This window comes from Taeniopygia guttata, chromosome 30 (assembly GCF_048771995.1).
Source record: "Taeniopygia guttata chromosome 30, bTaeGut7.mat, whole genome shotgun sequence".
Lineage (NCBI taxonomy): Eukaryota > Metazoa > Chordata > Aves > Passeriformes > Estrildidae > Taeniopygia > Taeniopygia guttata.
The window spans coordinates 4,026,442-4,053,302 of NC_133055.1; the positions used below are offsets into that span (position 1 = coordinate 4,026,442).

The following is a 26,861-nucleotide window of genomic DNA, read 5'->3' on the forward strand; positions in this document are numbered from 1 at the left end:
GTGGGACAGAGATTTCAACTGGGAGACGCAGAGAATTCTGCTTCCAGAGATCATTTCTGGTCACACTGTTCCTTGTAGAAAGGTGACACCATTCCAGGCAGCCTGTACTGAGCAGGTGGCTCCTGAGTGGGGTTTGTTGTTTAGGAAACCTGCTCAGGCTTTTCCATTCTTTCTTTCCCAAGAGGAAAACTTCTCCTGGGCCTGTGTGCAGGCAGAGCCCTGAGGAGAGCAGGTGGGACACGGTGCAATGGACTGGGACATGGAGCTGCAGAGCTCAGGGACAAGGTTCTGCTGCAGGGCACAGGGATGTCAGTGCCCGGTGGGTGATGTCAGACATGGTGAGGCTGGGGGTGAGGAGCAGCTTGTCCAAACAGGGTCAGCCCTCAGGGGGCTCATCCTTGTACATGCCCAGACCTCCTAAGGAGACCTTCAGCATCAAGATCACCTGGGGAATGCTTCTATCAGCTCTTCTCTGAACTGGAAAATAAGAGAATACTCACTTGATTAAAGAAAAAATGTCATGAGGTGCACTTGGAAATCTTCCTCCTTACAAGAACTCCAAACTGACTCCAATCAGCTGCACAAGCCCTGGAGACTTGAAGATGATTGAATGAAGACAAAGCACCCCTAAGGGCTTCCTTTTCTTTAATGATCCCCATGGAGGATTTGGGGTGAAGTCCAGAACCCTCAGGCACTGAGAGAAGGCTGAAGAAGCTGCTCAAGAAGTCAGAAGCAAAACTCCAAGTCCCTTGGCCGCCAATGGGGGCAGGGACTGCCAAAGGCTCCCCAGGGACTGGTGAGAGCAGATCCTTGAGGCCAGGATTGCAGGGAGCCCAAGGCTCAGAGCAGGGAACTGCAATGCTGAGCAAGGCCTGGGCTGGCTGGGGGAAGCAGAAAGGCCAAGCCCTGAGCCCAGCCTGGCACAGCAGGGCCTGTCCCTCACGGGTGGCTCGGGGCTGTTTGTGGGGCAGGGGGATGTGAGGGGCAGCAAGGACAAATGTCACAAACCTGTGTGACACTCCAGATCCTCATGGAACCAAGGGGCCAGGGTGACACTGTGCTGTCTCATGGGATCAATAAAGACCATTGTGAACTCAGAGACCCCAAGGAACCAAGGGTCCACGGTGACCTTGTGCAGCTGCAGTGTCACAGAGGAGCCGCTGTGACACAGCGAGGGCACACAGAGCCCAGGGGCCATTGTGACACATCAGGGCTTTGTGGAACCACGAAGCCATTGTGACATTGCAAGGCCTCATGGAAGCATGGGGCCATTGTGACATTGCAGAAGCAAGGGGAACATTGTGACACTCCAGGGCCTCATGGAGCCAAGGAGACCATTGTGACACTGTGGGGTCCATGGAACCAAGGGAACATGGAACAGGTCTGGCTGGCTGGGCCTCCTGGGGACCACCTGACAGGTCCGGCTGACCTTGACATGTCGAGGGCTGCTTCTCATCTGCCCCTGAAGCACTGGGGATCTGGGCTTTTCTTCCCATGGGAGAGAACTGTCCTTCTCCTCCAGGGGCCTATGGCCAAAAGTGGGATTCCTTCTGCAAATTTTCTTAACTGCAAAGATTGTTTCCAGATTAAATCTACCAGGAGAAACAGGTCTGGCAGGCTTGGCCACTCGGGGGCCACCTCTCATCTTCCTTTCAAACACTGGAACCATGTGCTTTTCTTTCTTATGGGAAAAAAACATCCTTCTTGACCAGGCATCCATGGCCAAAACTCGGGACCTGCCTCCAGATTTCCCTATATCCAAGGATAGCTCCCAGACAGAAGCTGCCAGGACTGACAAGTCTGGCTGGCCTTGGCTTCCTGAGGGCTGGCATTCATGTGCCTCTGAAACACCGGGGCTCTGTGCTTTCCTTCCTAATGAAAAGAACTCCTCTTCCTGTCCAGGCACCCACAGCCAAAATTGAGATTCCACCTCCAAAATGCCCTGTGTCGAAGGATAGCCCCTAGATGAAAAGTATCAGGAGAGACAGGCCTGGCTGGCTCGGCCTAAGCGTGGCCACCTCTCATCTTCTTCCAGAACACTTGGATTTTGTGTTTTTCATTTCTATAGGGAAAAACCTTCCATCCTGACCAGGCACCCTTGGCCAAAACTGGGATTCCACCTCCAAAACTCTGTACATCCAAGGATTGCTCCGAAGTGAAAGCTGCCACGACAGACAGGTCTGGCTGCCCTTGGCCTCTTGGGAGCTGCCTCTCACCTGCCTCGAAACACTGGGGCTCTGTGCCTTCCTTCAAATGGAAGCGAACCTTCTTTCTTCTCAAGGGGTCCATGGTCAAAATTGAAATTCCTCCTCCCAAATTCCATATGATAAAAGCTGCCAGGACAAACAGGTCTGGTTGGTTCAGCCTCTCAGGAGCCACCTCTCTCCTCTTCTGTTTTGAAACACAAGGTCTGTGCTTTCCTTTCCTATAGAAAAGAACCATCCTTATCTACACAGAAATGGCTGAAATTTGGGTTCTACCTCTAAAATTCCCTATATCCAAGGGTTGCTCCCAGCCAAAATCTGCCAGTACCATCAAGCCTGGCTGGCCTTGGCCTCTGGTGGCTGCCCCTGCCACCCTGGGGCTTGGTTCTTCCCTTCCCATGGAGATCACTGTGACACTGTGGGCACCTCATGGAACCAAGGGGATCATTGTGGCACCACTGGAGCCCATGGAACCAAGGGGCCATGGTGACACCGTGGGGCTTCATGGACCCAGAGACCATTATGACTCTGTGGGGCCTGATGGAACCATGGAGACCATTGGGACCCTTCAGGGCCTGGTGTCACCAAGGGGGCATTGTGACACCTCAGGGTCTCCTGGAAGCAAAGGACCATTGGGACACTGTGGGACCCCGTGGAACTGAGGGAACACGGAACAGGTCTGGCAGGCTTGGCCTGCCAGGGGCCACTGACAGGTCTGGCTGATGTTGGAATGCCAAGGGCTGCTCTCATCAGCTGCTGGAGCACTGGGGCTCCATGCTTTCCTTGCTATGGAAAAGAACTCTCATTCTTCTCCAGGCACACATGGCCAGAATTCAGATTTCACCTCCAAATTTCCTTTTATCCAGGGATTGCTCCCATAGGAATATTGCCATGAGAAGTCTGGCTGGCAATGTTTTCATGAGGGTGACCTCTCATCTGTCCCCAAAACACTGGGGAAGGCTCCGTGCTTTCCTTCCTATGGGAAAGAACTTTCCAGCTTCTCCTAGTGCCCATGGCTGAGATTGGGGTTCTACCTCCAAAATTCCCTATATCCAAAGGCTGGTCCCAGAAAAATCTGCCATTACTGACAATTCTGGCTGGCCTTGGCCTAGTGAGGCTCTCACCTCTCTTCAGAACACTGGGGCTCTGGGCTTTCCTTCCTATGGAAAAGAACTGTCCTTCTTGTCCAGGTGCCTATGGCCAGAATTGGGGTTCCACCTCCAACACTGCTGTTGTGACAGACTGGAGGAGATTGTTGGCTGGAAACATTTTGTGTGTCGGGGAGGAAGGGGCAGTTCCAGCCTTGCCCTGCCCTGGAACCCCAGCCCTGCCCTGCCCTGGAACCCCAATCCCCCCAGAGCCTCTATCCCAGCCCAGCAGTGTCTGCCAGTCCCTGGCACAGCACAGGCAATGCTCCACAGCCACCTCTGGAGCTCCCAGAGACCCAGCTCCAGTGACACCAGCCCTGAGCAAGGGGCCCAGGGCAGGTGTCCATGGCAAACAACTATCACAGCAGCTCCAGGCCTTGGTTGTCACGGCACCAAACCAAGTAACGCGTCCCTGTGGCTGTTGCTGTGGAACCTGGTGACACCAATGAGTGTCACTGCAATTGTACCTGGAACAGCCCTGGCACTGCTTTGTCCTGAGGGCTGCCATGGCAGCTGAATGCAGCAACAGCTCTGCAGGCCATGGAACCTGGCTGCAGAAATGACTCCTTGGGGTGGTTTCCAAGGAAACCTGAACTGATGAGTGTTGCCATGGCACCCAAACCCATCAGTCTGGTCAGTGCAGTGTCCATGGACACAGCCCCTTGCAATGGCCCAGTGCGGGTTGGGATGATGATCCACCCTCACAGCTGTAGTGGTCTTGGAGGCACCTTCGGCTTGGCACAGACCTGAGGAGGGTGTCTGTTTTCAATGGGGAAACTCAGGAGTTTAGTTAACTTCAAAAATAAAAGAAGGAGAAACCCTCCTTGGCTGTGCACATCCAGTTCTTTGAGCAAAGCAGGTCCCAGGGGAGAGAAGAGAGACAGGATGGGGTTGGGGAATGGGGAGCAAGGTTGTCCACACTGGGTCAGATCTCAAGGCACAGCATCTCTGACCAGGCCAGAGCTCCTTAGGAGTGTCCCTGGGTCAGTATCAGTCACTGAATGCTGCAATCACATATTGTATAACAAGAACAGTAATAAAAGACACCCTTTAAAACAGGAATACATATTTCCTAAAAGCTCTTCAAAATATTTCTCAATAACTGCAGAAGGAAATTTTCCTAATGAACTGCCCCAGACAAGAGGGAAATCAAGGCACAGCCATGGTTTGTCAGGACTTGTTTGATCCTAATGACCCCTGTTGGTGCATTTGGAGCTGAGACCTTTAACCTCAGGGCCAGAGAGGAGATTGCACAAACCTTTCCAGAAGTCAAGTCAGAGGAAACACCCAAATGTGTCAAAGCATTAATGGGACCCACTGAGGTCCATCCCCAACACAGGCTCCTCATGGACTCCTTGGAGGAGAGAATTGGAGGCCAGGATGGCACAAAAATCTCTCAGAGACTCAAAATGGCAAAAAAAACCTCTCAGTATGGAAAGGACAATCTAAAGTACCCTACAAAAGTTGAGTATCTCAAAGCATTAATGAGCTCCACTAAGTGTCAGTACAAATCTCTCAAGGGACTCGTTAAAGCAGATAATTGGGGCCATGATTGCACAAACCTCTCACAGAGTCTGGATCAAAAGGGAAACACCAAGTACCTTAAAATAACTGAAGTACCTTGAAGCATTAATGGGCCCCACTGAGTGTGGCTCCTGACAAAGCCTCTCCAGGGACTAATTACAGCAGATAATTGGAGGCCAGGATTGCACAAACCTCTCAGAGACTGCAAGGCAAAAGCCAAAGCCAAAGTCCTTTGAAAAACCTGCAGTCCCTGGGAGCATGAAGGAGCCCCCAGAGCCATTCCTGACCAAGGCTCCCCAGGGACTCCTTCCAGCAGATCCTTGAGGCCACTGGGATGTGGGCTAGGGGGGGATGCTGAGGGCAGGACCAGGGGGTGACAGTGCCCAGCCTGGCTGGGGCTGTGCCAGGAGGCCCCAGGGCCTCAGGACAAGGTGTCTCCTCCCAGCCCTTGATGGCACAGACCCTGCTGTGCCCCAGGGCACCAAGACTTGGCTTCTCTTTGTCCCCACCTGTCATCAGTGCCTCCAGTTCTCTGCTCTGCCTGGGGCCTGGGGACACTTTCTCAGTCGTGTCCCTCAGTGGGACCCATTAAAAGTCCAAGAAACTTTGGAGTTGGATTCTGACTTGGAGTTCTGGAGAGGTTTCTGCAGCTCCCTCTCAGGGCCTGATGTTCAGGGCCTGAGCACAAAGCCCCAGAGGGTCATTAAAGTCCTTGTGCTGTGTCTGTGCTGCTGAGCTGGGCTGGGCTCCTGGCACAGAGGGTGATCCTGGTAACCAAGCAGAGCTTCAAAAGCACATTTCTCTTGCTGAGCAGCTCTTCTCCCAGCCCAGCAGGGCTGGGGCACTGCCTGCAGCCAGCCCGGGCACAGCACAGAGGCACAGAGAGCTTCAATCAGTCAGGGCTGGGAAGGGGCTGAGAAGTGCCTGGGGCAGAATCACTGCCAGCCCTTGGCACAGGAACCTCTGGCTGCAGGACAATGCAGCTGCAGCTCCTGGAGCGATCTCCTAAAGCTGGAACATCCCAATGCCCACAGACCCTGTGAGTGCATTCTCTGCTCATCTCCTGTGCAGAGCAGCCAGGGGTGCCCAGGGCTGTCCTGCAGAGCAGGGTCCTGCAGCCCAGGGCGCTGTGCTGGGCCAGGGACTCTGCTGCCTGCCAGGGACAGCTCTCAGCCGGCCCTGGAGCTGCTCCCAGCGCTGGCCAGGAGCTGTGGGGGGAAGGAGCCACCCTGAGCAGGGCAGGTGCTGCTGCTGAGAGGGGCTGGGTGGGGCAGGGCTGCTCCCAGCTCCAGACCAGCCTGGGCACAGCTCCGGAGGGCACTTCCCAAAGAAGGTAAGCCTGCGATTGCTGTAAAGATCAGTAGATTTCCTGAGAGTGCTTTCAATTTCCTGCTTGGAGCAGGGTGGAAATGTTGGGGTGATGACAAAATGATTTTTGCTTTTCATATATTTGTAATATATTCACAGATCTGTAAATTACTATGATATAGTTATAAAACTATAATCCTTACCTAACTCTATTAAACTTTTAATTAACTATTTTAAACTACCATTATATAGTTAACATAATTATAATCCTTAATTAACTCTAGTACATTTCCTAACCTTTTTCTTAGATTTTAGAACAATAAGCTGCTCTCTAAATACATTACTGAAATTCTGTATAGTCTTATTATCAGGAAGAGGACCTACAAGAACAACATTTTGGTTTTTGAATGTGAGCAGTGATAAGAAAAAGCTGGGCAAAGAAATCCTTGGACCTACTCCAATGGGTTGAGCCAGGGGTGTGTAACTGGGGCAACTGAATCTCCTATTGGGTGTCCCTGTTAAATATACTAATTAATTAACCTTAATGAATTGTTGAAATCATGGGCTGGGTGTGCCCCTTCCCCTCTGGGACACCTGGAAGCTTCCAATAAAGGTCTTGGTTTTACTTTACTGTTCTAACACTGTTGCAAGGGTTTTTTTCTCTTTTGATTATAGAAAACGGGGATGAGAGAAGCAGAACAGGAATTGTAATCCCAGAATCACAGAACATTCTGAGTTGAAAGGGACACACAGGATCATCAAAGGAATGTTTGAACATTTACAGAGACTCCAGAACTGTGACTTTGGGTGGTCAGTGTCTCTGCTGGGAGCCTCCCAAAGGACCTTCAGCCACTCCTCAGCCCTGGACAGCAGCAGCATCACCTCTGCAGGGCCCAGCAGGGCTCTCCTGAGCTGCCCTTGCCCAGCTGCACACAGAGCCTGCCCCAGCCAGGGCCCTGCACACAGGCAGGTTTCTGTAGGGCCGGGCCGAGGGCACACAGGGTGGGATGGGCTCTGTGAGCGCTGGCAGGGACAAGGCACCTCTCAGGAGGGGATGTCCAGGCCCAGGGAGATGCTCAGGGAAGGAGAGGGGGCTGAACAGAGCAGTGCTGGGGGAACAAATCCATCCAGCCCCTCACCTGCCCTCAGCCACAGGGAATCCTTTGCCTCTCACATCTCTCAGTGGCAAACTCTGAGTGCAGCAGGAATGCTGGGGATTTCTGACCTCAGAGAGCCAGAAATGGTGTGTGGGTAGGAAAGCAATTCCTAAAATCAACTCCTGCCATCTATTTCCCTTAGAAGTGTGAGTGCAGATGCTACCAAACCTTTCTGCGGTAGGAGTGATTCCCCTGACAAATCCTGAATATCCAGCCTTGTCCCTCTGCCACATGGCCACAAACCCAGGGCATTGGGGCAGGGATGGCTCCTCGAGAGCCCCCACGCACAGGCCTGGCTGCTCCTGGCACACTCAGCCAGCACAACTGCAGCTCAGGCAGGGACCTGGGTGAAGGTTTTCCCAGAGCAGGAACAACGGTGGGTGAGTCTCACCAGGACAGGCTGCAGGGAATGGCTCAGGTTTGGCTCCAAGCAGCCTCTCCTGACTTGTCACTGTCCTTTCTCCATGAACAGGTGCCCATGTGCAGCCACAGCAAATGTCCAACAGCAGCTCCATCAGCCACTTCCTCCTGCTGGCACTGGCAGACACGCGGCAGCTGCAGCTCCTGCACTTCTGCCTCTTCCTGGGCATCTCCCTGGCTGCCCTCCTGGGCAACGGCCTCATCATCAGCGCCGTAGCCTGCGGCCACCACCTGCACACGCCCATGTTCTTCTTCCTGCTCCACCTGGCCCTCAGTGACCTGGGCTCCATCTGCACCATTGTCCCCAAAGCCATGCACAATTCCCTCTGGGACACCAGCACCATCTCCTACACAGGATGTGCTGCACAGCTTTTTCTGATTATCTTCTTCCTTGGAACAGAATTTTCCCTCCTGACCATCATGTGCTACGACCGCTACGTGTCCATCTGCAAACCCCTGCACTACAGGACCCTCCTGGGCAGCAGAGCTTGTGCCCACATGGCAGCAGCTGCCTGGGCCAGTGCCTTTCTCAATGCTCTGCTGCACACGGCCAATACATTTTCCCTGCCCCTGTGCCACGGCAATGCCCTGGGACAGTTCTTCTGTGAAATCCCCCAGATCCTCAAGCTCTCCTGCTCCAAATCCTACCTGAGGGAACTTGGGCCTCTTGCTGTTAGTGTGTGTTTGGTATTTTGTTGTTTTGTGTTCATTGTTTTCTCGTATGTGCAGATCTTCAGGGCTGTGCTGAGGATCCCCTCTGAGCAGGGACGGCACAAAGCCTTTTCCACCTGCCTCCCTCACCTGGCCGTGGTCTCTCTGTTTTTCAGCACTGTTGCATTTACCTACATGAAGCCACCCTATATGTCCTCCCCATCCCTGGATCTGGCCCTGTCAGTTCTGTACTCGGTGGTGCCTCCAGCCCTGAACCCCCTCATCTACAGCCTGAGGAACCAGGAGCTCAAGGCTGCAGTGTGGACACTGATGACTGGATGCTTTCAAGAACATTAAACTGCTGGACAATTTCTGCAAATCACTTTGAAAAAAATTCAACTTTGATACTTCTTGTTGGTTTCATCTTGGAAGTCTTTGTTTTACATTTACTGTTGTCCACAAATAAATGCCATTCCTTGTGCCATTTCTCACTTTGTTTCACTCTACCTTCCCTGTGGCCACAGACTGTGCCAATGAGGGCCTGTGCTCTTGGTGACTTTAAAGGAAATAAAGGATCTCCCAACAGAGTTTTCTGCAGAGATGCCCTTTTGTTGCCTTCTCTGGAGCTGTAGCAGCAATGTCTGTGTGCAGAGCTGGGGCAGATCAGTGCTGGCACAGCAGCTGTGCCCAGGAGCAGCAGCACTTGGTGCTGCCAGTGCTGCTCCCGTGGCCCTGCCCCACTGCCCTGGTGGCCCTGGTGTTGCTGCAGGGCCTGAGTGCTCTCGGGGCCGGGCACAGTCCTGGGGGTGGCAGTGCCGGGGCTGCAGCAGGGACAGGCCATGGGCACTGCTGGGGCAGCGCTGACGCCTCAGGCCAGGCCCTGGGGGCTCCAGGCTCCTTGCCCAGGCTCTCTCAAGAACATGGCCAGGCCAATGCTCAGCACAGAAAACCTCCGTGAGCAGCCCCAGGCTGGCCGTGGGCAGGCTGGGGGCAAACAGCACGGTTGGTGCTCTGCAAGGGCCCTGGGGGAGACGGGAAGGAGCAGCAGAGCAGGGGCTGATCCATCCCCAGTGCGCTGCACAGCCCAGGGCAGCGTCCCAGAGCGTCCTCATGGAGCTGCCAACAACATCCCCCTCTGCAGCCCTGGCCTCTCCCCCAGCTCACAGAGGTGCCGCATCCTTGCAGGCACAGACACGGCAGCACTGGCTCAGCAGCCCCTGTTTGCACTGCACACAGCAGGCGGGAGCACCCCTGTGCTGGTGCTGTGGGGATATGAACCTGAGGGGGCACAAATGCCATCAGCCCCTGGGGCCAGGAAGGGCTGGGGGACGCCAGGGAATCCACTCAGCTTTGTCCTGGCCTCTGCAGTCAGCCAGAAAGTTTGTTCCCATCAGCTGGGAGTTTCCTGTCGCACTGCAGACGCTGCTGCCCAGAGCCAGGGCTGCCTGGCAGCCACCCTCAAACTGCCCTGAGCATTTCCTCGGCTTCACATTTACTTTCTTTACTCTTCCCGTTACAGATTTCTTTCCCTTGCCCACCCCTGTTCCCTCCCCTGCACACAGCCCATCCCTGTTTGCCCTTTCGTCTCTGGCCCCACTCCCCATTGCAGTTCCTGACTTGGCACCATGGGAACGGCCCTTGGGGAGCAGGATCATCCCACAGGTTCTTCAGGAATTGTCTACAGGCTCCTGCAGTCCCTGGTGCTGCTCCCTTGCCAGAGGCACCCCAGGCCAGGGGGCACATCTGGGCTGCTGTGTCTGGCTGTGGGGCTCCCTGTTCTGGGCAGTGAGGAGGAGCTGCAGAGGCTCTGCAGGACTGACAGGATGGGCTTTGGGGCTGTGAGGAGAAGCTGAGGGACCTGGGCTGCTGGAGCTTCTGAAGAGGAGGCCCAGGGCTCCTCCTGCAACTGCTCCAAGGGTGGATTCAGAGAATCACGGAATCAGCAAGGTTGGAAAAGACCTTGGAGATCATCAAGTCCAACCTGTGCCCTGACACTGCCTTGTCTCCCCTGAGCCTCCTCTTCTCCTGGATAAACAACCCCAGCTCCCTCAGCCACTCCTCACAGGATTTGTGCTCCACACACCTCACCAGCCTTGTTGCCCTTCTCTGGACATGCTCCAGCCCCTCCATGTCCTTCCTAAATTGGGGTCTCAGAACTGGACACAGCACTCGAGGTGCTGCCCAGTGCCCAGCACAGGGGAAGAATCATTGCCCTGGTCCTGCTGGCCACACCATTCCTGATCCAGGCCAGGAGCCATTGGCCTTCTTGGCCACCTGGGCACACGGCTGGCTCATGTCCAGCCTGCTGTCCATCAGTCCCTGCAGGTCCCTTTCTGCCTGGCTGCTGTCCAGCCACTCTGTCCCCAGCCTGGAGCACTGCAGGGGTTGTTGTGGCCAAAGCGCAGGACCCGACACTTGGACTTGTTAAACCTCACCTTGTTGGGTTTGGGACCTCTGCAGAGTCCTCCTACCCTCCAGCAGATCAACACTCCCAGACAACTTGGTGTCACCAGGGTTCCATGAGGCCCCAGAGTGTCCCAATGGTCTCCATGACTCCATGGGGCCTCCCAGTGTCGCAATGTCCCTTTGGTTCCATGGGACCCCTTGGTGTCACAAAGTCCCTTGGATCCTTGGGTCCCACAGTGTCACAATGTCACTGTGGTCCCCAAGGCCCTGCAGTGTCACAGTGGATCCTTGGTTCCATGAGGTCTGGCAGGGCAGCAATTCTCTCCTTGGTCCCACAGTGTCACAATGGCCTCTTGTGCCCAAGGGCCACCATGGTGTCAAACATGTTTCCTTCATTCCAGAACTCTCTGAGGAGCAGCCCTGGCCCCTTGGTTCCATGGGGCCCTGCAGTGTCACAATGGACCCATCATGACACGAGGTCCTGCTCTGTCACAAAGCTCTGCATGGTGGGGTGGGGGTAGGGACAGAGTCTGATGGATTGTCAGCCACAAAGGGTCTTGATTTTCACATATATTCCAACTGCATGAGGAGGAGGCACTTGGATTCAGTGTCAATTGGGGATTTCACACATCAATTTATTAGGAGTAAAAAAAAACTAAACAGGACCTGAAGAAATCTTTTCTCACTGTCCTTTTAAATATAGTGTAATCAACCACAAGAGATTTGAAAACTTAAATGATTCCCAGGGCTTGGCTTGTTAAGGTGTTCTGAATGTTAATGAGCCCTGGGGCACTGAATTCCTGAACTGAAGTGCTGAAGGCTGAAGAAGCCTCTGGAGCAGTAAAATTCAGCAGCAGCCTCCAAGTTGCTGAGGATGTCAGCAGCCCCCACTGAGGCCATCCCTGCCCAGAGACCCTGGGGGAATGGGCAGACAAGGAGAGCGTCCCTGGGGCTGGGGCAGCAGAACTCAGAGGCACCAGCGGCTCCAGCTGGGAAATGGAGTGTGGGATGGGGCTGTGAAAGCCCTGCCTGGGCTGTGCCAAGCAGGACACACAAGCCCTGACCCCCATCCCCTAAAAAACTCTCTCAATGGGACATTTAAAAGGAATTACAATTGGTTCTGTCCTCTGAGTTGGATGCACTGGAGAAATACCAAGGAGAGATTCTCAGAAACTCAAAACAATAAAACAGCCTTTCTGGCAACATAGAAGATAAGAGAAACTTTGGGAAAAGGTTAATAGGTCATTAAATCAACAAAAAGCATTTCTCAAAGCATTAATCCTCGGATGTATGGAGTTTTGGAGGTGGAATCCCAGTTTTGGCCATGACAGGATGAATGATTTTTTTCCTACAGGAAAGAGAAGTGCAAGTCCAAGTGTTCTGGAAGAAGATGAGAGGTGGGCACCCTTAGGCCAAGCCAGCCAGACCTGACTCTCCTGATACCTTTCATCTAGGGGCTATCCTTGGACACAGGGCATTTTGAAGGTGGAATCTCAATTTTGGCTGTGGGTTCCTGGATAGGAAGAATTATTTACATTAGGAAGAAAAGAACAGAGCCCCAGTGTTTCAGAGGCACATGAATGGCAGCCCTCAGGAAGCCAAGGCCAGCCAGACTTGTCAGTCCTGGCAGCTTCTGTCTGGGAGCTATCCTTGGATATAGGGAATTCTGGAGGCAGATCCCCAATTTTGGCCATGGGTGCCTGGTAGAGATGGATGTTTTTTTCCCATAAGAAAGAAAAGCACATGGTTCCAGTGTTTGAAAGGAAGATGAGAGGTGGCCCCCGAGTGGTCAAGCCTGCCAGAGCTGTCTCTCCTGGCAGATTTAATCTGGAAAAAATCTTTGCAGTTAAGAAAATTTGCAGAAGGAATCCCACTTTTGGCCATAGGCCCCTGGAGGAGAAGGACAGTTCTCTCCCATAGGAAGAAAAGCCCAGATCCCCAGTGCTTCAGGGGCAGATGAGAAGCAGCCCTTGACATGCCAATGTCAGCTGGACCTGTCAGGTGGTCCCCAGGAGGCCCAGCCAGCCAGACCTGTTCCATGTTCCCTTGGTTCCGTAGGACCCCACAGTGTCACAATGGTCTCCTTGGCTCCATCAGGCCCTGGAGTGTCACAATGTTCCCCTTGATTCTGCAGTGCCACAATGGCCCCGTGCTTCCATGAGGCCTTGCAATGTCACAATGGCTTCGTGGTTCCACAAAGCCCTGATGTGTCACAATGGCCCCTGGGCTCCGTGTGCCCTCGCTGTGTCACAGCGGCTCCTCTGTGACACTGCGGCTGCACAAGGTCACCATGGACCCTTGCTTCCTTGGGGTCACCGAGTTCACAATGGTCTCCTTGATTCCATGAGGCAGCACAGTGTCACCCTGGCCCCTTGGTTCCGTGAGGATCTGCAGGGTCACACAGGTTTGTGACATTTGTCCTTGCTGCCCCTCACATCCCCCTGCCCCACAAACAGCCCCGAGCCACCCGTGAGGGACAGGCCCTGCTAAATACATAGACTACTAGCTAAATACATTGGCTGTAAAATGCTAACAGGAAAATTAGTAAAAGGAATTATAAAATTCAAATGTCCCGTGAGTCTCTGAATCACTTTGAAATCATATTCTTTTCCAATTGTGATTTTCTTAATGATGTTAGTAGTCTTTGTCCATACTTCATCAGGAACCCGGATGTCGTTGTCAGGGCTCAGGGCTTGGCCTTTCTGCTTCCCCCAGCCAGCCCAGGCCTTGCTCAGCATTGCAGTTCCCTGCTCTGAGCCTTGGGCTCCCTGCAATCCTGGCCTCAAGGATCTGCTCTCACCAGTCCCTGGGGAGCCTTTGGCAGTCCCTGCCCTCACTGGGGCCCAGTGATACTCCAAGGGACTTGGAGTTTTGCTCCTGACTTCTTGAGCAGCTTCTTCAGCCTTCTCTCAGTGCCTGAGGGTTCTGGACTTCACCCCAAATCCTCCATGGCGATCATTAAAGAAAAGGAAGCCCTTAGGGGTGCTTTGTCTTCATTCAATCGTCTGCAAGTCTCCAGGGCTTGTGCACCTGGTTGGAGTCAGTTTGGAGTTCTTGTAAGGAGGAAGATTTCCAAGTGCACCTCATGACATTTTTTCTTTAATCAAGTGAGTATTCTCTTATTTTCCAGTTCAGAGAAGAGCTGATAGAAGCATTCCCCAGGTGATCTTGACACTGAAGTTCTCCTTAGGAGGTCTGGGCATGTAGAAGAATGAGTCCCCTGAGGGCTGACCCTGTTCAGACAAGCTGCTCCTCACCCCCAGCCTCACCATGTCTGACATCACCCACCGGGCACTGACATCCCTGTGCCCTGCAGCAGAACCTTGTCCCTGAGCTCTGCAGCTCCATGTCCCAGTCCATTGCACCGTGTCCCACCTGCTCTCCTCAGGGCTCTGCCTGCACACAGGCCCAGGAGAAGTTTTCCTCTTGGGAAGGAGAGAATGGAAAAGCCTGAGCAGGTTTCCTAAACAACAAACCCCACTCAGGAGCCACCTGCTCAGTACAGGCTGCCTGGAATGGTGTCACCTTTCTACAAGGGACAGTGTGGCCAGAAATGATCTCTGGAAGCAGAATTCTCTGCGTCTCCCAGTTGAATTCTCTGTCCCACTCCTTTCCCTGGATCTCTGTTGCAGATTGAAGTTGCTGGTGCCATCCTCACCTTTAACCTCCCTCTGGAATGCAAACAGGTGTTCCCAGGTGTGTTAAGCAGGATTTGCTCAATGTTTCCATAAATCTTTTGTGTCCCACATGGAACGAAGGGGCCATTTTGTCACTGAGGGGGTGACGTGGAAGCAAGGAGACAATTGTGACCCTGGGGTCCCACGTAACCAAGGGGCCATGGTGACACAGCAGGGCCACGTGGATCCAGTGGTCCTTTGTGGCACTGTGGATCCAAGGAGACCATGGAGACACCCCCAGAACCTCATGGAACCAAGGAGTCCATGGTGACCCAGCGGGGCTGCATGGAGCCAATGGTCCATGGTGACACTGCCCATCCAAGGAGACCATTTGGACACTGCGGAAGCTCATGGAGCGAGGTGGCCATTGTGACACTGAAGAACTTCATGACACCAAATATCCATGGGGACACAGCAGGGCATCATGGAACCCAGGAACCGCTATTGGCAGTACCGAAACTCCTGGAACCAGGGGCTGTCGTGGCACTGCAGCACCAACACAGCTGCTGCACCTTGTCCCCTGCCCTGCACAGCTCCTTGGGAGGCACGGCAGGAGCAGCACCCTGGGAGCCTCGGGAATGCCCCTCTGGGATCCATGGCACACACTCCCAGAGGCTGGAATTCCAGTTCCCAGCCAGGAAAAGATGTTCCTGCCCTTGAAGGCAAAGCTCTTATAGAAGAGCCAAAAGCCAAGTGGAGCAAGATCCTACAGGGACATTTCACTGCCAGCCTTCCTAACTTCACCCATGGTTGTCGTAGCTCATGGATTGGGAATTAAATCAGGACAGGGTATTTGGTGGGAGCTGCCCTGGGTCAAGGAAGACACAGAGAGAGAAACAGAGCAGGCAAAGGAAGGCAAGAGAGAAAGGAAGTGTTTTGGTTTGGAATGACAGGTGTCTGCTAAGGAAGGCAGGAGCCTCTCCTGAAATGGAAAACTGTAGACTCTTTATTTCTGAATTGTTAAAAATTTGAAATTAAGGGGGCCTCTCTAGTAAAAATATGGGAGCAGGAATAGCAGTATTTTCTCAGGGAAGAAAATAAAAAGATAAAATAAACAATGCAGTAAACGAAAACAACACTGACAGAGTTAGAATACATCCTGACACGCTGTTGGTCAGGGTGTTGGCTGCAGTCCAATTGGAATGGTGGCTGCAGTCCTCCTGGAGTGTCAGGTGTGGTTCTGTTGGAGAAGTGATCCTGTAGAAAAGGGTGTCTTCTTCTGAAGAGGAAGAGGCAGCTGTTCCTCTGAGAAATCCAGCCCAGAAAAAGCTTTGTTGGTGGGCCAGAATCTCAAGACTAGATGCAGATAGGAATGCTTGGCTCCACCCTCTGGGCAGAGCATCTCACAATGGGTTGTTACAGTTCTTATCAGTCATGCAGTGACATTCAATAGCCCATTATCAGCAGTTGTCTCACCTGAGGGAGGATTGATTGTGGAAGAGATAAGGAAAGACTGCCCACTTAACACAGGACAACTGCCATACAGATGGCAAATAGAACACATCTTGCGTTTCAGTCTGGGGCAGGAGGTCAGAAACAAAATCAGCTGAGAAGGCGGCACTCTGAAAAGCAAACCAGAACTGACAGAAAATGAATAGGACATAAATCAATAATTCCGATAGTTTTATTAATTATCAAAATAAATCAGCCCCACACAATCCTGATCCCACAACCTCAAATTTGGATCTTACTTCTCCCAGTCACCTCCCAACCCCATCTCACCCTAGAGGCTGTGGAATTGAGTAATTTTGGCATGGGACTGAGGTGGGAACCAGCCATTTTGAGGTGGGATTGAGCAATTTTGGGGTAAGATTGAGGGGTTTCAGGTGGGATTGAATCATTTTGAAGTGACAGAGCAATCCACCTTGGCATTTGGAGTGCAAAGATATGGAGAATACTACCAGATATCCCCCAAGAACCCACAAATCCTCCAGAATATGTTCCCAAACCATAAATTCCACCTCAAATACCTGTTAAATGGTGGGACTTTTGATATCCCTGGTCAATACTCTTTTTAGTCATTTTTCAGGTGTTTTTAAGTGATTAAGATATATCAGAAGAAAATTAGGGCCAAACCAAAACCAGATACCCCTTGAGCATCCCCTGAGCACTGGACAAAACAAACTCAGCAGAAAACAAACTTAACCCTCCATAAAATGCCTTGAGGAAGATTTGCTCTTCCCACAAGTTACTTGTGATGGAAACGCAAACAAATCCCAAACATTACTAAGCCAACAACAAGCAATTCTGTGGCAATTCCAAATTTCACTAGTTCCAGCACAGCTCCAACTCAGATGCTGGCAGGTTCCAAAAAAAGAAAAATGGAAATTTGGCCTGATACAGATTATTAAAAGGAAGGGAAAGGTCTGTGTAGCTGTCACAAAGGTGACAGGGACGAAGAAAATAATGATTCTCATATTTGGAAAAGCCCCCAAGCCTGTGAATTCAGGAGTTACTTCAGAATTTAGCTACTTGAGTTGGGCTTCTTGTAGGACTTTAGTAGCATTGTGTTCCTCACTGTGTGGCGAATGGTCCTTGTCAGTCTCACTGGTATCATTTGGTCCCTTTCCTCCAGTGACTTTAACAAACATTTCAGGGAAGGACAAGAAAATATTTTCTTTACACTGGCCATCCACAACAGCCATTTTCCTCATAAGTTCTCCCAAAAGTCACTCAGAGGAAGCTGCATCCAAGTTTCCAAGAGTTCCTCCAGAAAGAGCCACAAGCTCGTCAGAGGAGGGACCCATGCTGTTGTCAAAGGCACTTGGGGTCAGACAGCAGTGCCCTGAACTCACAGTGCAAAATAATGTCTCAATCTGGCTAAAAAAATTGTTAGAGAGATGCCTCTGCCCCATTTAAGGTGCTAACGAGACCAAATCCAAGGTGGATTTTATTGAACAGTAAATATGAGGTAGAGAGAGACATGGAAAGAAAGATAAAATTGAGAGAAAGTAAGGGAGTGACAGGGACAGAGATCTCCCTCGGGGTGGGGCAAGTGTGACATTGTCCCCTGTGTGCGTGGCCTTCCCAGGGTGGGGGTTTTACACCTGAGCCAGTTTGGGTAAGGGGGGTGGTGTTCACCCCCCACCCTGAGCAGGGATTGCCTCACTGTTTCAGGTTACAATGTCAGATGCAACCAAAAGTGTTTTCAGTCACCATCTCCATAAACTGTTATCAACAGGTGGGGCAGTGTTCTTTATCTCTTCCATGGCTCAGCCCTGATAACGCCCTCCAGGGGCCATCTTCTGTTAATGGGCCATTGAGTGTCACTGCAGGGCTGATAAAATTACATCATCCCATTGTGGGATGCTCCGCCCAGGGGGAGGAGCCAAGCATTCCTACCTGGGTATAATCTCACCCTTGCAACACCACGACCACCTTGCCTACTGCATTCCCAGAGGACAAGAGCTCCATAACCACCACTGGACCTTCAGAGGAAGACCAGACCCTTCTACAGGATCCCCGCTTTGACAGAATCACCTTCATCACTCCAGCCGGACTGCAGCCACCATTTCATCAGACTGCTACCACCACCCTGACCAACGGGGTGACAGGTTATATCCTGACTCTGTGAGATTAAGCCAGTGTTTCTGTATCATTGCCTTGATCTTAATTTTCTTAATCAATTGTGATTCTGGCTTAGACTCTCTCCCTGGTTTGCCTTCCACCCAGGACAATACTGAATGTGCTCATCCCTTGTTTTCCTCCCAAAACAGAATTTCCCATCCCCAGCCCTTTGCCAGATGGAGGAGAAGGCTGTGAGGAAGAGGAAGGAGCCCTGGGACACCGAGGCAGGTGAGGAGGAAGTCAGTGCCCCTTTCCCCCTCTCTCCTGTTCCATCTCCCAGCCCAGCACGGCCCCCGGCTGCAGGACAGCCCCGCTGCCGACGCTCTCCTGACGGGGACGCACTGGGGGGATCTCCTTACCCTTCCTTGTGGCACGGAGGCAAATCCCATCCTCTCCTTGTCCTTCCTACCCCAGAGCAGGAGCTGATGATGGAGACCAGGAAGGACAAATCTCTGCAGCACAACCTCATGGAAGAGGCCGATTTGAGCAACTCCACAGCGCAAGAATCCAACAGGGAGGAAAAGCCCCGGAGATCCCAGAGGAGGAGGGGCTGGAAACCCAGCCCAGGGTGCTCTGAGGATGAAAGGCCCACTCTGGGTCAGGAAGGTGGGCAGAGCTTCAGCCAGAGCTCGGAGCTGGTGCTCCCTGAGAAGCTTCACGATGAGGAGAAGCCCCACAAGTGCTTGGAGTGTGGGAAGAGCTTCAGGCAGAGCACCAATCTGAAACGACATCAGATGGTCCACACTGGGGAATGGCCCTACGAGTGTGGGGAGTGTGGGAAGGGCTTCAGCTGCAGCTCCGACCTAATCATCCACCAACGCATCCACACTGGGGAGAGGCCCTACGAGTGTCCTGAGTGTCAGAAGAGGTTTCACACCAGCTCCAATCTCCTTGTACATCAGCGGATTCACACGGATGAGAGGCCATTCCGCTGCCCTGACTGCGGGAAGGGCTTCAAGCAAAACTCCACCTTTATCACCCACCGGCGCATCCACACTGGGGAGAGGCCCTACGAGTGTCCCCAGTGTGGGAAGAGCTTCACCCAGAGCTCTCACTTGACCAGACACCAACGGAGCCACCGGTGATGGAAGCCCTGTGAGTGCCCCAACTGCAGGAGGACCTTCGTGCACCACTCCAGCTTAACCCCCCATTGAAGAACCCACATTGGGAAGAGCCCTGGTGATCCCTGTTACCTGTGATCCATGCTGGGAAGACACCTGTACCTTCTCCTGCCCCTGCCAATGACCTTATGTGGGATTGAAGAACATGAGGGTCTGGCCATGGCCCTGTCACTACATTCACTCCCACGTCAGGTCATTGCCAGGGGCAGGAAAGGGACTCTCTCTCTCTCTCTCTGAGAAGGTTGTCCTTTCCAGGCAGGAGGAGACATGTGGTCAGGAAGGTAGAATTGATGGTGATGTAATTTCCCCTGTAAATAGTTTTTCTTATCCCTTCTGTTGTCAATATTTTTTCTGTTCCTGTTTGTTCCTTATCTCGTTGCTGTTCCCAGTAAATTGTTCTTATCCCAGCCTGGGATCTTTCCATTTTTTCCTTCAGTGGAAGGTGGGAGGGCAACGAGCACCAGCGGGGTTTTAGCAGGAGCAGGAAATTGGGGAATCCCATTCCTGAATCCCGGCCTGTGGAAACCGAGCATCCCAGCTGGTGCCAGCCCTGGTGGCCATGGCAGCAGCCTTGGGAGCAGGTCCCTGGCTGGGGCTGAGGGAGCCTCTTCACTCTGGTGCCCAGGGACAGGAGTGGAGGGAGCAGCTGCAGCTGAGTCAGGGCAGGCTTAGGTTGGATCTCAGGGAAAGGTTTTTGCCCAGAGGCTGCTGGGGCACTGCCCAGGCTCCCCAGGGAAGGGTCACAGCTCCAGGGCTCTCTGAGCTCCAGCAGCGTTTGGACAGCGCTGCCAGGCCCAGGCTGGCAGTGTTGGGGTGTCCTGTGCAGGGCCAGCAGCTGGACTCGAGGATCCTGATGGGTCCCTCCCAGCTCAGCCACTTCTGTGGTTCTGGGATCCCATGAGTCTGGGGATGGGAGTGCCAATGGTTGCCATGGAAACGGGCTCTGGCTGCAGGCCTGAGCTGGTGTCCATGGCAACCACCCCTGGCATGGGGTCTCCATGGAGCTGCCCAGAGACTGACCATAGCAACAGGGGCTGGGGAAGGTTGCCATGGAAACTGACCATAGCAACAGGGGTTGGTGATGGTTGCCATGGGAACTGACCATAGCAACAGGGGCTGGTGCTGGTTGCCATGGAAACTGACCATAGCAATGGGTCCTGATGAGGTTTGCTGTGGTAATCCAGGGCATCCCTCTGGCTGCCCTGGAAGGCCTGGGACCCTGGCAGGGGGTCAGGAACCCCCCTGGACAGAGCCCCCAGAGACACTGCCTGTGATCTCTGTCCATGGAAAAGAGTTTTCAGTCTTACAGGATGAATTACACACTCTGAGTGTTTGATATGAGTAATAATTAGCGTGACACGGGTGCAAAAGTAGAATTTTAGGATTCTAGATAAAGGGTTCAAAGGAGGCAAGATGGAGGAAATCGTGTGTGTCCTGTCCTTTTTCATCTTCTTCATGCCTTCCATGTTTCACTGTAGTGTTGGCATTTTTCTGTTGGTTTAGACTGGGGACACATTGTTCAACAGAGGTGGTAGGTATTGGCACATTATTGTAAATATAGCACAGGTAGTTTCTGGTATATAATGTTTGTAACTTCCCACTGAGGGGCAGCGCCCTGCACGCTGCCCCGCAAGAAAGGCCTACTGCAGGTCAGACAGAACATGTTATAGATAAGCAAGAATAAACAACCTTGAAAACCAGCACAGATGAATTATGACTTCTTCTTTGGCAGTGGGGCTCAAAGACAGCGAATTTCTGCAATTTTGGGATCATTTAAATACCACAGATTCTGACATAAATGGCATCCCTGGGTGGGCTCGAACTACCAACCTTTCAGTTAAGAGCCGACAGTTTGCCTATTAAGGTTCAGATATTTTTACAGGCCCTTAGAGGGGTTTCATGGGGACTTTCTAAGTGTCCCCAGGCTGCCAAAGAGCCAGGATGTCACAGGCACTCACAGGGGCTCCTGTCATGGGCAGACTGGGAGCTTTAGGCAAAGTTTATTAGAGAAGCTCCTGTCAGGTCAGGAGGCACAGAAAGGACCCCCAATAGCCCCTATAGATCCCCAAATACCTCCAAGGACCGCCAGCCTTTCTAAGCCTCTTTTTTGTGAGAGGAGCCTTGGAGCAGCAGGTTCCAATCCCTACCCCTGACATTTCAAGATCTCGTATGTAAACAATTATAAAGGTGGAATTAAAACTTTATACAATTCTCCCTTAGCATTAGGAATTATAAACCAGTGTTGGGGGTTGGGTTTTTCCTTTCTGTTTGTTCCTTATCCTTGGCTGATGTTTATCGGCTGATCCCTTATTTTGGGAGGAGCTGCTGCTCTTGGAGATGGGAGTTTCCACTGCTGCTGCCAGAGCCCGGGCCAGAGCTGTTTCTTCTGTCCTGGGATGAGCCTCTGCTCGTGAGAACAGCCACTAAACTGGGACCTTATTTACACCTGCCCCACTAAAAGAGAGACCTATCCCTGTCTGCTCTGGTGCCCAGGATCCTGAGCTGGGCTCTCCCTGCCCTGCTTGGAGCCCCTCACCCCCTGCCTGCCGAGACATCCTGCCAGCCCAGCTGACTGCTTTTTGCCAGTCCTGCTGGGGCACCGAGCTGACTGCTTTCTGAGAGTCCTGCTGGGGCACCGGAGCCGGCTGCCCCGGGGTTTGTGAAGCAAAGCCTCTCTCCAGCCCTTCCCCCTTCGGACAAAGCCGCCATGGCCCCGCGCTGCCGAGCCCGGCCGGAGCGCCCCCTGCAGCCGCGTGGGGGTCAGCGCACCTGCCCTGCCCCCGGGAGCCACAGCGCCCCTGCTGGCTGTGCCCGGAACTGCACCGCAGGGAAAGCGCCACGGCCCAAAGGCCGGGACTGGGCTCTGCTCTGCTGTTCGTGCCGCAGCTGCTGCTGCTTGTTTGCTTTGTTATACACACTAGGAAAGAGCTGACATTCCTATTCCCATATCTTTGCCTGCCTGAGAGCCCCTTGATTTCATGATTCTAATAATTTGGAGGGAGGGGGTTTACATTCTCCATTCCACAGGAGGCTTTTTGCTGCCTTCCCTAGCAGCCACCTGTCTTGTAAACCAAGACCAGTTTTGGCACCCGATGTGCAGCCTGAGGGCATTGAGAGAAACAGGCTGAAATAAGAATAACAGTTCTTGAGTAACATAATTTTTTTTTGTTGCACTGGATATAGAAACCTTGTTCGGTGTCACCATGTGGTCTAGCTTACCCTGGTTTGGGTGGCACATGGTTGTGGCTACATTTTTCCCATCCTATAACTATGGCAAATCTGGCTGATAATCAATTTATTTGATGGGTTAATATGGTGAGGAATTTATGGATTTTTAATTTCCACTGGATGGTGGGCACATGGATTTGAGGCTACCACACACTAACTGTATGTGTTTGGAATTACTTTAATAATGGTACCTACTGTGAGGAAATGACACCAGGGGAAGTTTTCTCCCAACTCCTCAGCCAGCTCTTTGGGTCTACAGTGGTTGGTGTTCCTGCTATGCCTGTTAAGCCTATTCTGTTCAGCATTCAGAGGTAAGGGAAGATTGACTTAGATAACTATCGTAGCAGAGCGTCCCCAGCCTGTAATAATTAGCACTGACTCCATGATTCCAGAAGGCCGATCAATCACTTTATTACATTATCCTATACTATACTGCTAAGAAACACTCATCACTCTTGCAGACAGTCCAATATAGACAGATCAGACTGGTTAATTGAAATCCAAACACCATCACCATTGGCCAATTTAGAAATCACCCTTTGGTAAACAAATCTCCATAACACATTCCACATGTGCACAACAACAGTGCAGCAAGTGAAGATAAGAATTGTTTCTCGTTCTTTTCTCTGAGCTTTCTCACAGCTTCTCACAGCTTCCCAGGAAAATCCTGGGAGATCTCTCTCTCTGCTCAGAGGATATGTGATTACCACAGGTCAGTTGTGACAATGCAGGTCCAAGGACACCACGGTGACACTGGGGAATCTCATGGAACCAAGGGTCCATGGTGACCTTGTGCAGCCGCAGTGTCACAGAGGAGCCGCTGTGACACAGCGAGGGCACACGGAGCCCAGGGGCCATTGTGACACATCAGGGCTCTGTGGAACCACGAAGCCATTGTGACATTGCAAGGGCTCATGGAAGCACGGGGCCATTGTGACACTGCAGAAGCAAGGGGAACATTGTGACACTCCAGGGCCTCATGGAACCAAGGAGACCATTGTGACACTGTGGGGTCCCATGGAACCAAGGGAACACGGAACAGGTCTGGCTGACTGGGCATCCTGGGGATCACCTGACCACCTTGGCATGTTGAGGGCTGCTTCTCATCTGCCCTGAAGCACTGGGGTTCTGTGCTTTCCTTCCTATGGGAGAGAACTGTCCTTCTCCTCCAGGGAACCAGGGCCAAAACTGGGATTTCTTCTCCAAATTTCCTTATATTGCAAGGATTGTTTCCAGATTACATCTGCCAGGAGAAACAGGTCTGGCTGCCTTGGCCACCCAAGGGCCACCTCTCATCTGCCTTTCAAACACTGGAACCATGTGCTTTTTTTTCTTCTGAGAAAAAAACCCATCCATCTTGGCCAGGCACCCATGGCCAAAATTTGGCATCTGCCTCCAGAATTCCCTATGTCCAAGGATAGCTCCCAGACAAAAGCTGCCAGGAATAACAAGTCTGGCTGTCCTTGGCTTACTGAGGGCTGGCACTCATCTGCCTCTGAAACACTGGGGCTCTGTGCTTTCCTTCCTAATGAAAAGAACTCATCTTCCTGTCCAGGCGCACACAGCCAAAACTGGGATTCCACCTCCAAAATGCCCTGTGTCCAAGGATAGCTCCTAGACGAAAGGTATCAGGAGAGACAGGCCTGGCTGGCTCGGCCTAAGGGTGGCCACCTCTCATCTTCTTTCTGAATACTTGGACTTCGCACTACTCTTTCCTACAGGAAAAAAACATTCATCCTGTCTAGGCACCCATGACCAAAACTGGGATTGGAAAGGTCTAGATGATCTTGGCCTCTTGAGAGCTGTTTCTCACCTGCTTTCCAAACACTGGGGCTCAGTGCTTTCCTTCCTATGGAAAAGAACTGTCCTTCATCTCAAGGGGTTTGTGGTCAAAATTGAGAATACTCCTCCCAAATTCCATATGTCCAAGGATTCTTCCATGACAAAAGGTGCCAGGTCAGAAAGGTCTGTGTGGCTTGGCCTCCAGGAACCACCTCTCTCCTCTCCTGCTTTTGAAACACTCAGGCTCAGTGCTTTCCTTCCTATGGAAAAGAACCGTCCACCTTATCTAGGCAGTAAGGGTCGAAACTGGGGTTCTACCTCTAAAATTCTCTATGTTCAAGGGTTACTCCCAGCCAAAATCTGCCAGCACCATCAAGTCTGGCTGGCCTTGGCCTCTGGTGGCTGCTCCTGCCACACTGGGGCTCGGTTCTTTCCTTCCCATGGAGATCACTGTGACACTGTGGGCACCTCATGGAACCAAGGGGATCATTGTGGCACCACTGGAGCCCATGGAACCAAGGGGCCATGGTGACACCGCGGGGCTTCATGGACACAGAGACCATTATGACTCTGTGGGGCCTGATGGAACCATGGAGACCATTGGGACCCTTCAGGGTCTGGTGTCACCAAGGGGGCATTGTGACACCTCAGGGCCTCCTGGAAGCAAGGGACCATTGGGACACTGTGGGGCCCCATGGAACCGAGGGAACATGGAACAGGTCTGGCTGGCTTGGCCTGCCAGGGTTCACCTGACAGGTCTGGCTGATGTTAGAATGCCAAGGGCTGCTTCTCATCAGCTCCTGCAGCACTGGGGCTCCGTGCTTTCCTTGCTATGGAAAAGAACTGTCCCTCTTTTCAGATGCTCATCGCCAAAACGGGTATCCTCCTTAAAAAATTTCCTATATGCAAGGTTATCTCTAAGAACAAAGCCTACCAGCTCTGGCTGGCATCTGGTGGTCGTCTCTCATCCCCCTAGGAAACACTGGCACACTGTTCCTTCATTCCTGTGGAAAAGAACCGTCCTTCATGTCCAGGGACCATGGCCAAAATTAGAATTTGGCCTCCCAAATTCCATATGTCCAAGGATTGCTCCCAGACAAAAGTAGCCAGGACAGACAGGTCAGGCTGGCCCTTTGCTCTAGTGATTTTCTTAGACTATGAGCTGAATGTTTTCATTTGAAAATACCTTGGAGAGCACCCAGAGATCTCCCGAGGTGGGATTTTGAGGCCTCAGGCCCATGACCACTACATATGGACAAAGGAGCTCTGTGCTCTGTGCTGCTGTGGTGGTTTTGCATCACAGAAGTGATGTCCTGAGAGAAGCTGCTAGCAGTTTCCTCCGTGTCTGACAAAAAACCAATCAGTAATTAGCTTTGAGAGCTGACAATCTGTTAAACCACTAAGCAAACTGCAGACGCCTCTGTGCAGACCCAAGTTAAAGATGAGAAAGCCTGGCTGGGTCTCTCTCCCTTCTGGCCCCAAAGAGGTGCCAAGGCCGGCCCAGCCCCGTCTCAGCCTTCTGGCCTGGCTGCTGAGATCCTGGCCCTGCCCCAGCGCGGCCCAGCCTGACACAGCCCCAGCGCAGCCGCTGCAGAAACCTCCATGGGAAAACAGCTCCGGCCGCAAGGACCGAGCCCGGCCGGGCTCACGGAACCATCTGCAGCCCCGGGCAGATATTGACTCTGGCAGTGCTGCCATCCTCCCTGCAGTGAGAGAAAAGGACACAGGGCAGGCACACAGAGGGGCAACATGAAGACACCAAGGTCAGTGAAGAGGAAGTTGAGTCCCAGATGGGAGGGATGAGGAGATGCCTTGATCCTGGGGCTGAAATCCTCTGGTAAAGCTATGGAGAAGGATGTCATTGATACATCAGATTCTCTTTTTCCCTATAACGCATTAAAATGTAGGGGGAGATGACTTGTTTCAGTAAAGGTCTCCATGCTAAAGTAAGCAAATGTTAAAGCAGCTGTGATCCCAAGAGAAGTTTGAAAAGGAGTGATGAGGCCCTGTGCCCTCAGGGAGATAAGAAGACCTCTGTTCCCAGAGATGAAGATGATTCAGAAATAGATGAAGAGAATCTTTGCTCTTAAACAGCTCATCTTTAAACTAATACCCCATGAGTTAACATGGGCTGTAAACACAGTTTTGGGAAAAGCTGTGAATATATGGGAGGAACTTGACAATTACAGATTTTTCTGGGCAGCTGCTATTTGTGGAAGTGAAAAGCCATGAGATAACTGTTTTCTTGTGGAGAAGCCTCCATGACATTAACAAGAGGAATTTCTCTCCATACGTGAACTGAAGAAAGACTATTCTAGAGGTGGTAAACTGACTGATAATTTTAGGTTTTGTCTCTACATTGTCAGATTGTATGGAGAGAGGAAGTGATCTGAAAATTTAGTGATGATTCTTATTAGTCTTTCTTTTAGTTTCTGTTAACAAACTTTTCTTTATACTCATAAAGTTTTGATCCCACTTTGCCTTTCTCCTAATCCTATCTCACAGCGGGAAATGAGTAAGTATATTCTAGTAGAATGCACTGGTAATTAGCCAACACTGAACCCACCACACTAATTGATGCATTGCCCAAGAAATCTCAAAATGGTGAACCAAAACCACTACAGAAACTTCCTGATGAATGGCACGAGAGCAGAGAGAAATCAAGGCA

The 26,861-nt window shown here is 52.1% G+C and overlaps 2 protein-coding genes across 2 annotated transcripts in view; both read left to right on the plus strand.

Moving 5' to 3' along the window:
- LOC140680876 (uncharacterized) overlaps positions 1–26,861 on the plus strand; it is a 570,776-nt gene that overhangs the window by 95,415 nt on the left and 448,500 nt on the right. The window lies entirely within an intron of this gene.
- Positions 7,837–8,769, plus strand: LOC116807372 (olfactory receptor 14J1-like). Its single transcript, XM_032745414.3, has one exon. The coding sequence runs from the start codon at positions 7,837–7,839 to the stop codon at positions 8,767–8,769; it is 933 nt and encodes a 310-aa protein (XP_032601305.3).

What these genes read in the sequence shown, in the direction of transcription:
- LOC116807372 (XM_032745414.3), top strand. Translation starts at nt 7,837, where the DNA reads ATGTCCAACAGCAGCTCCATCAGCCACTTCCTCCTGCTGGCACTGGCA.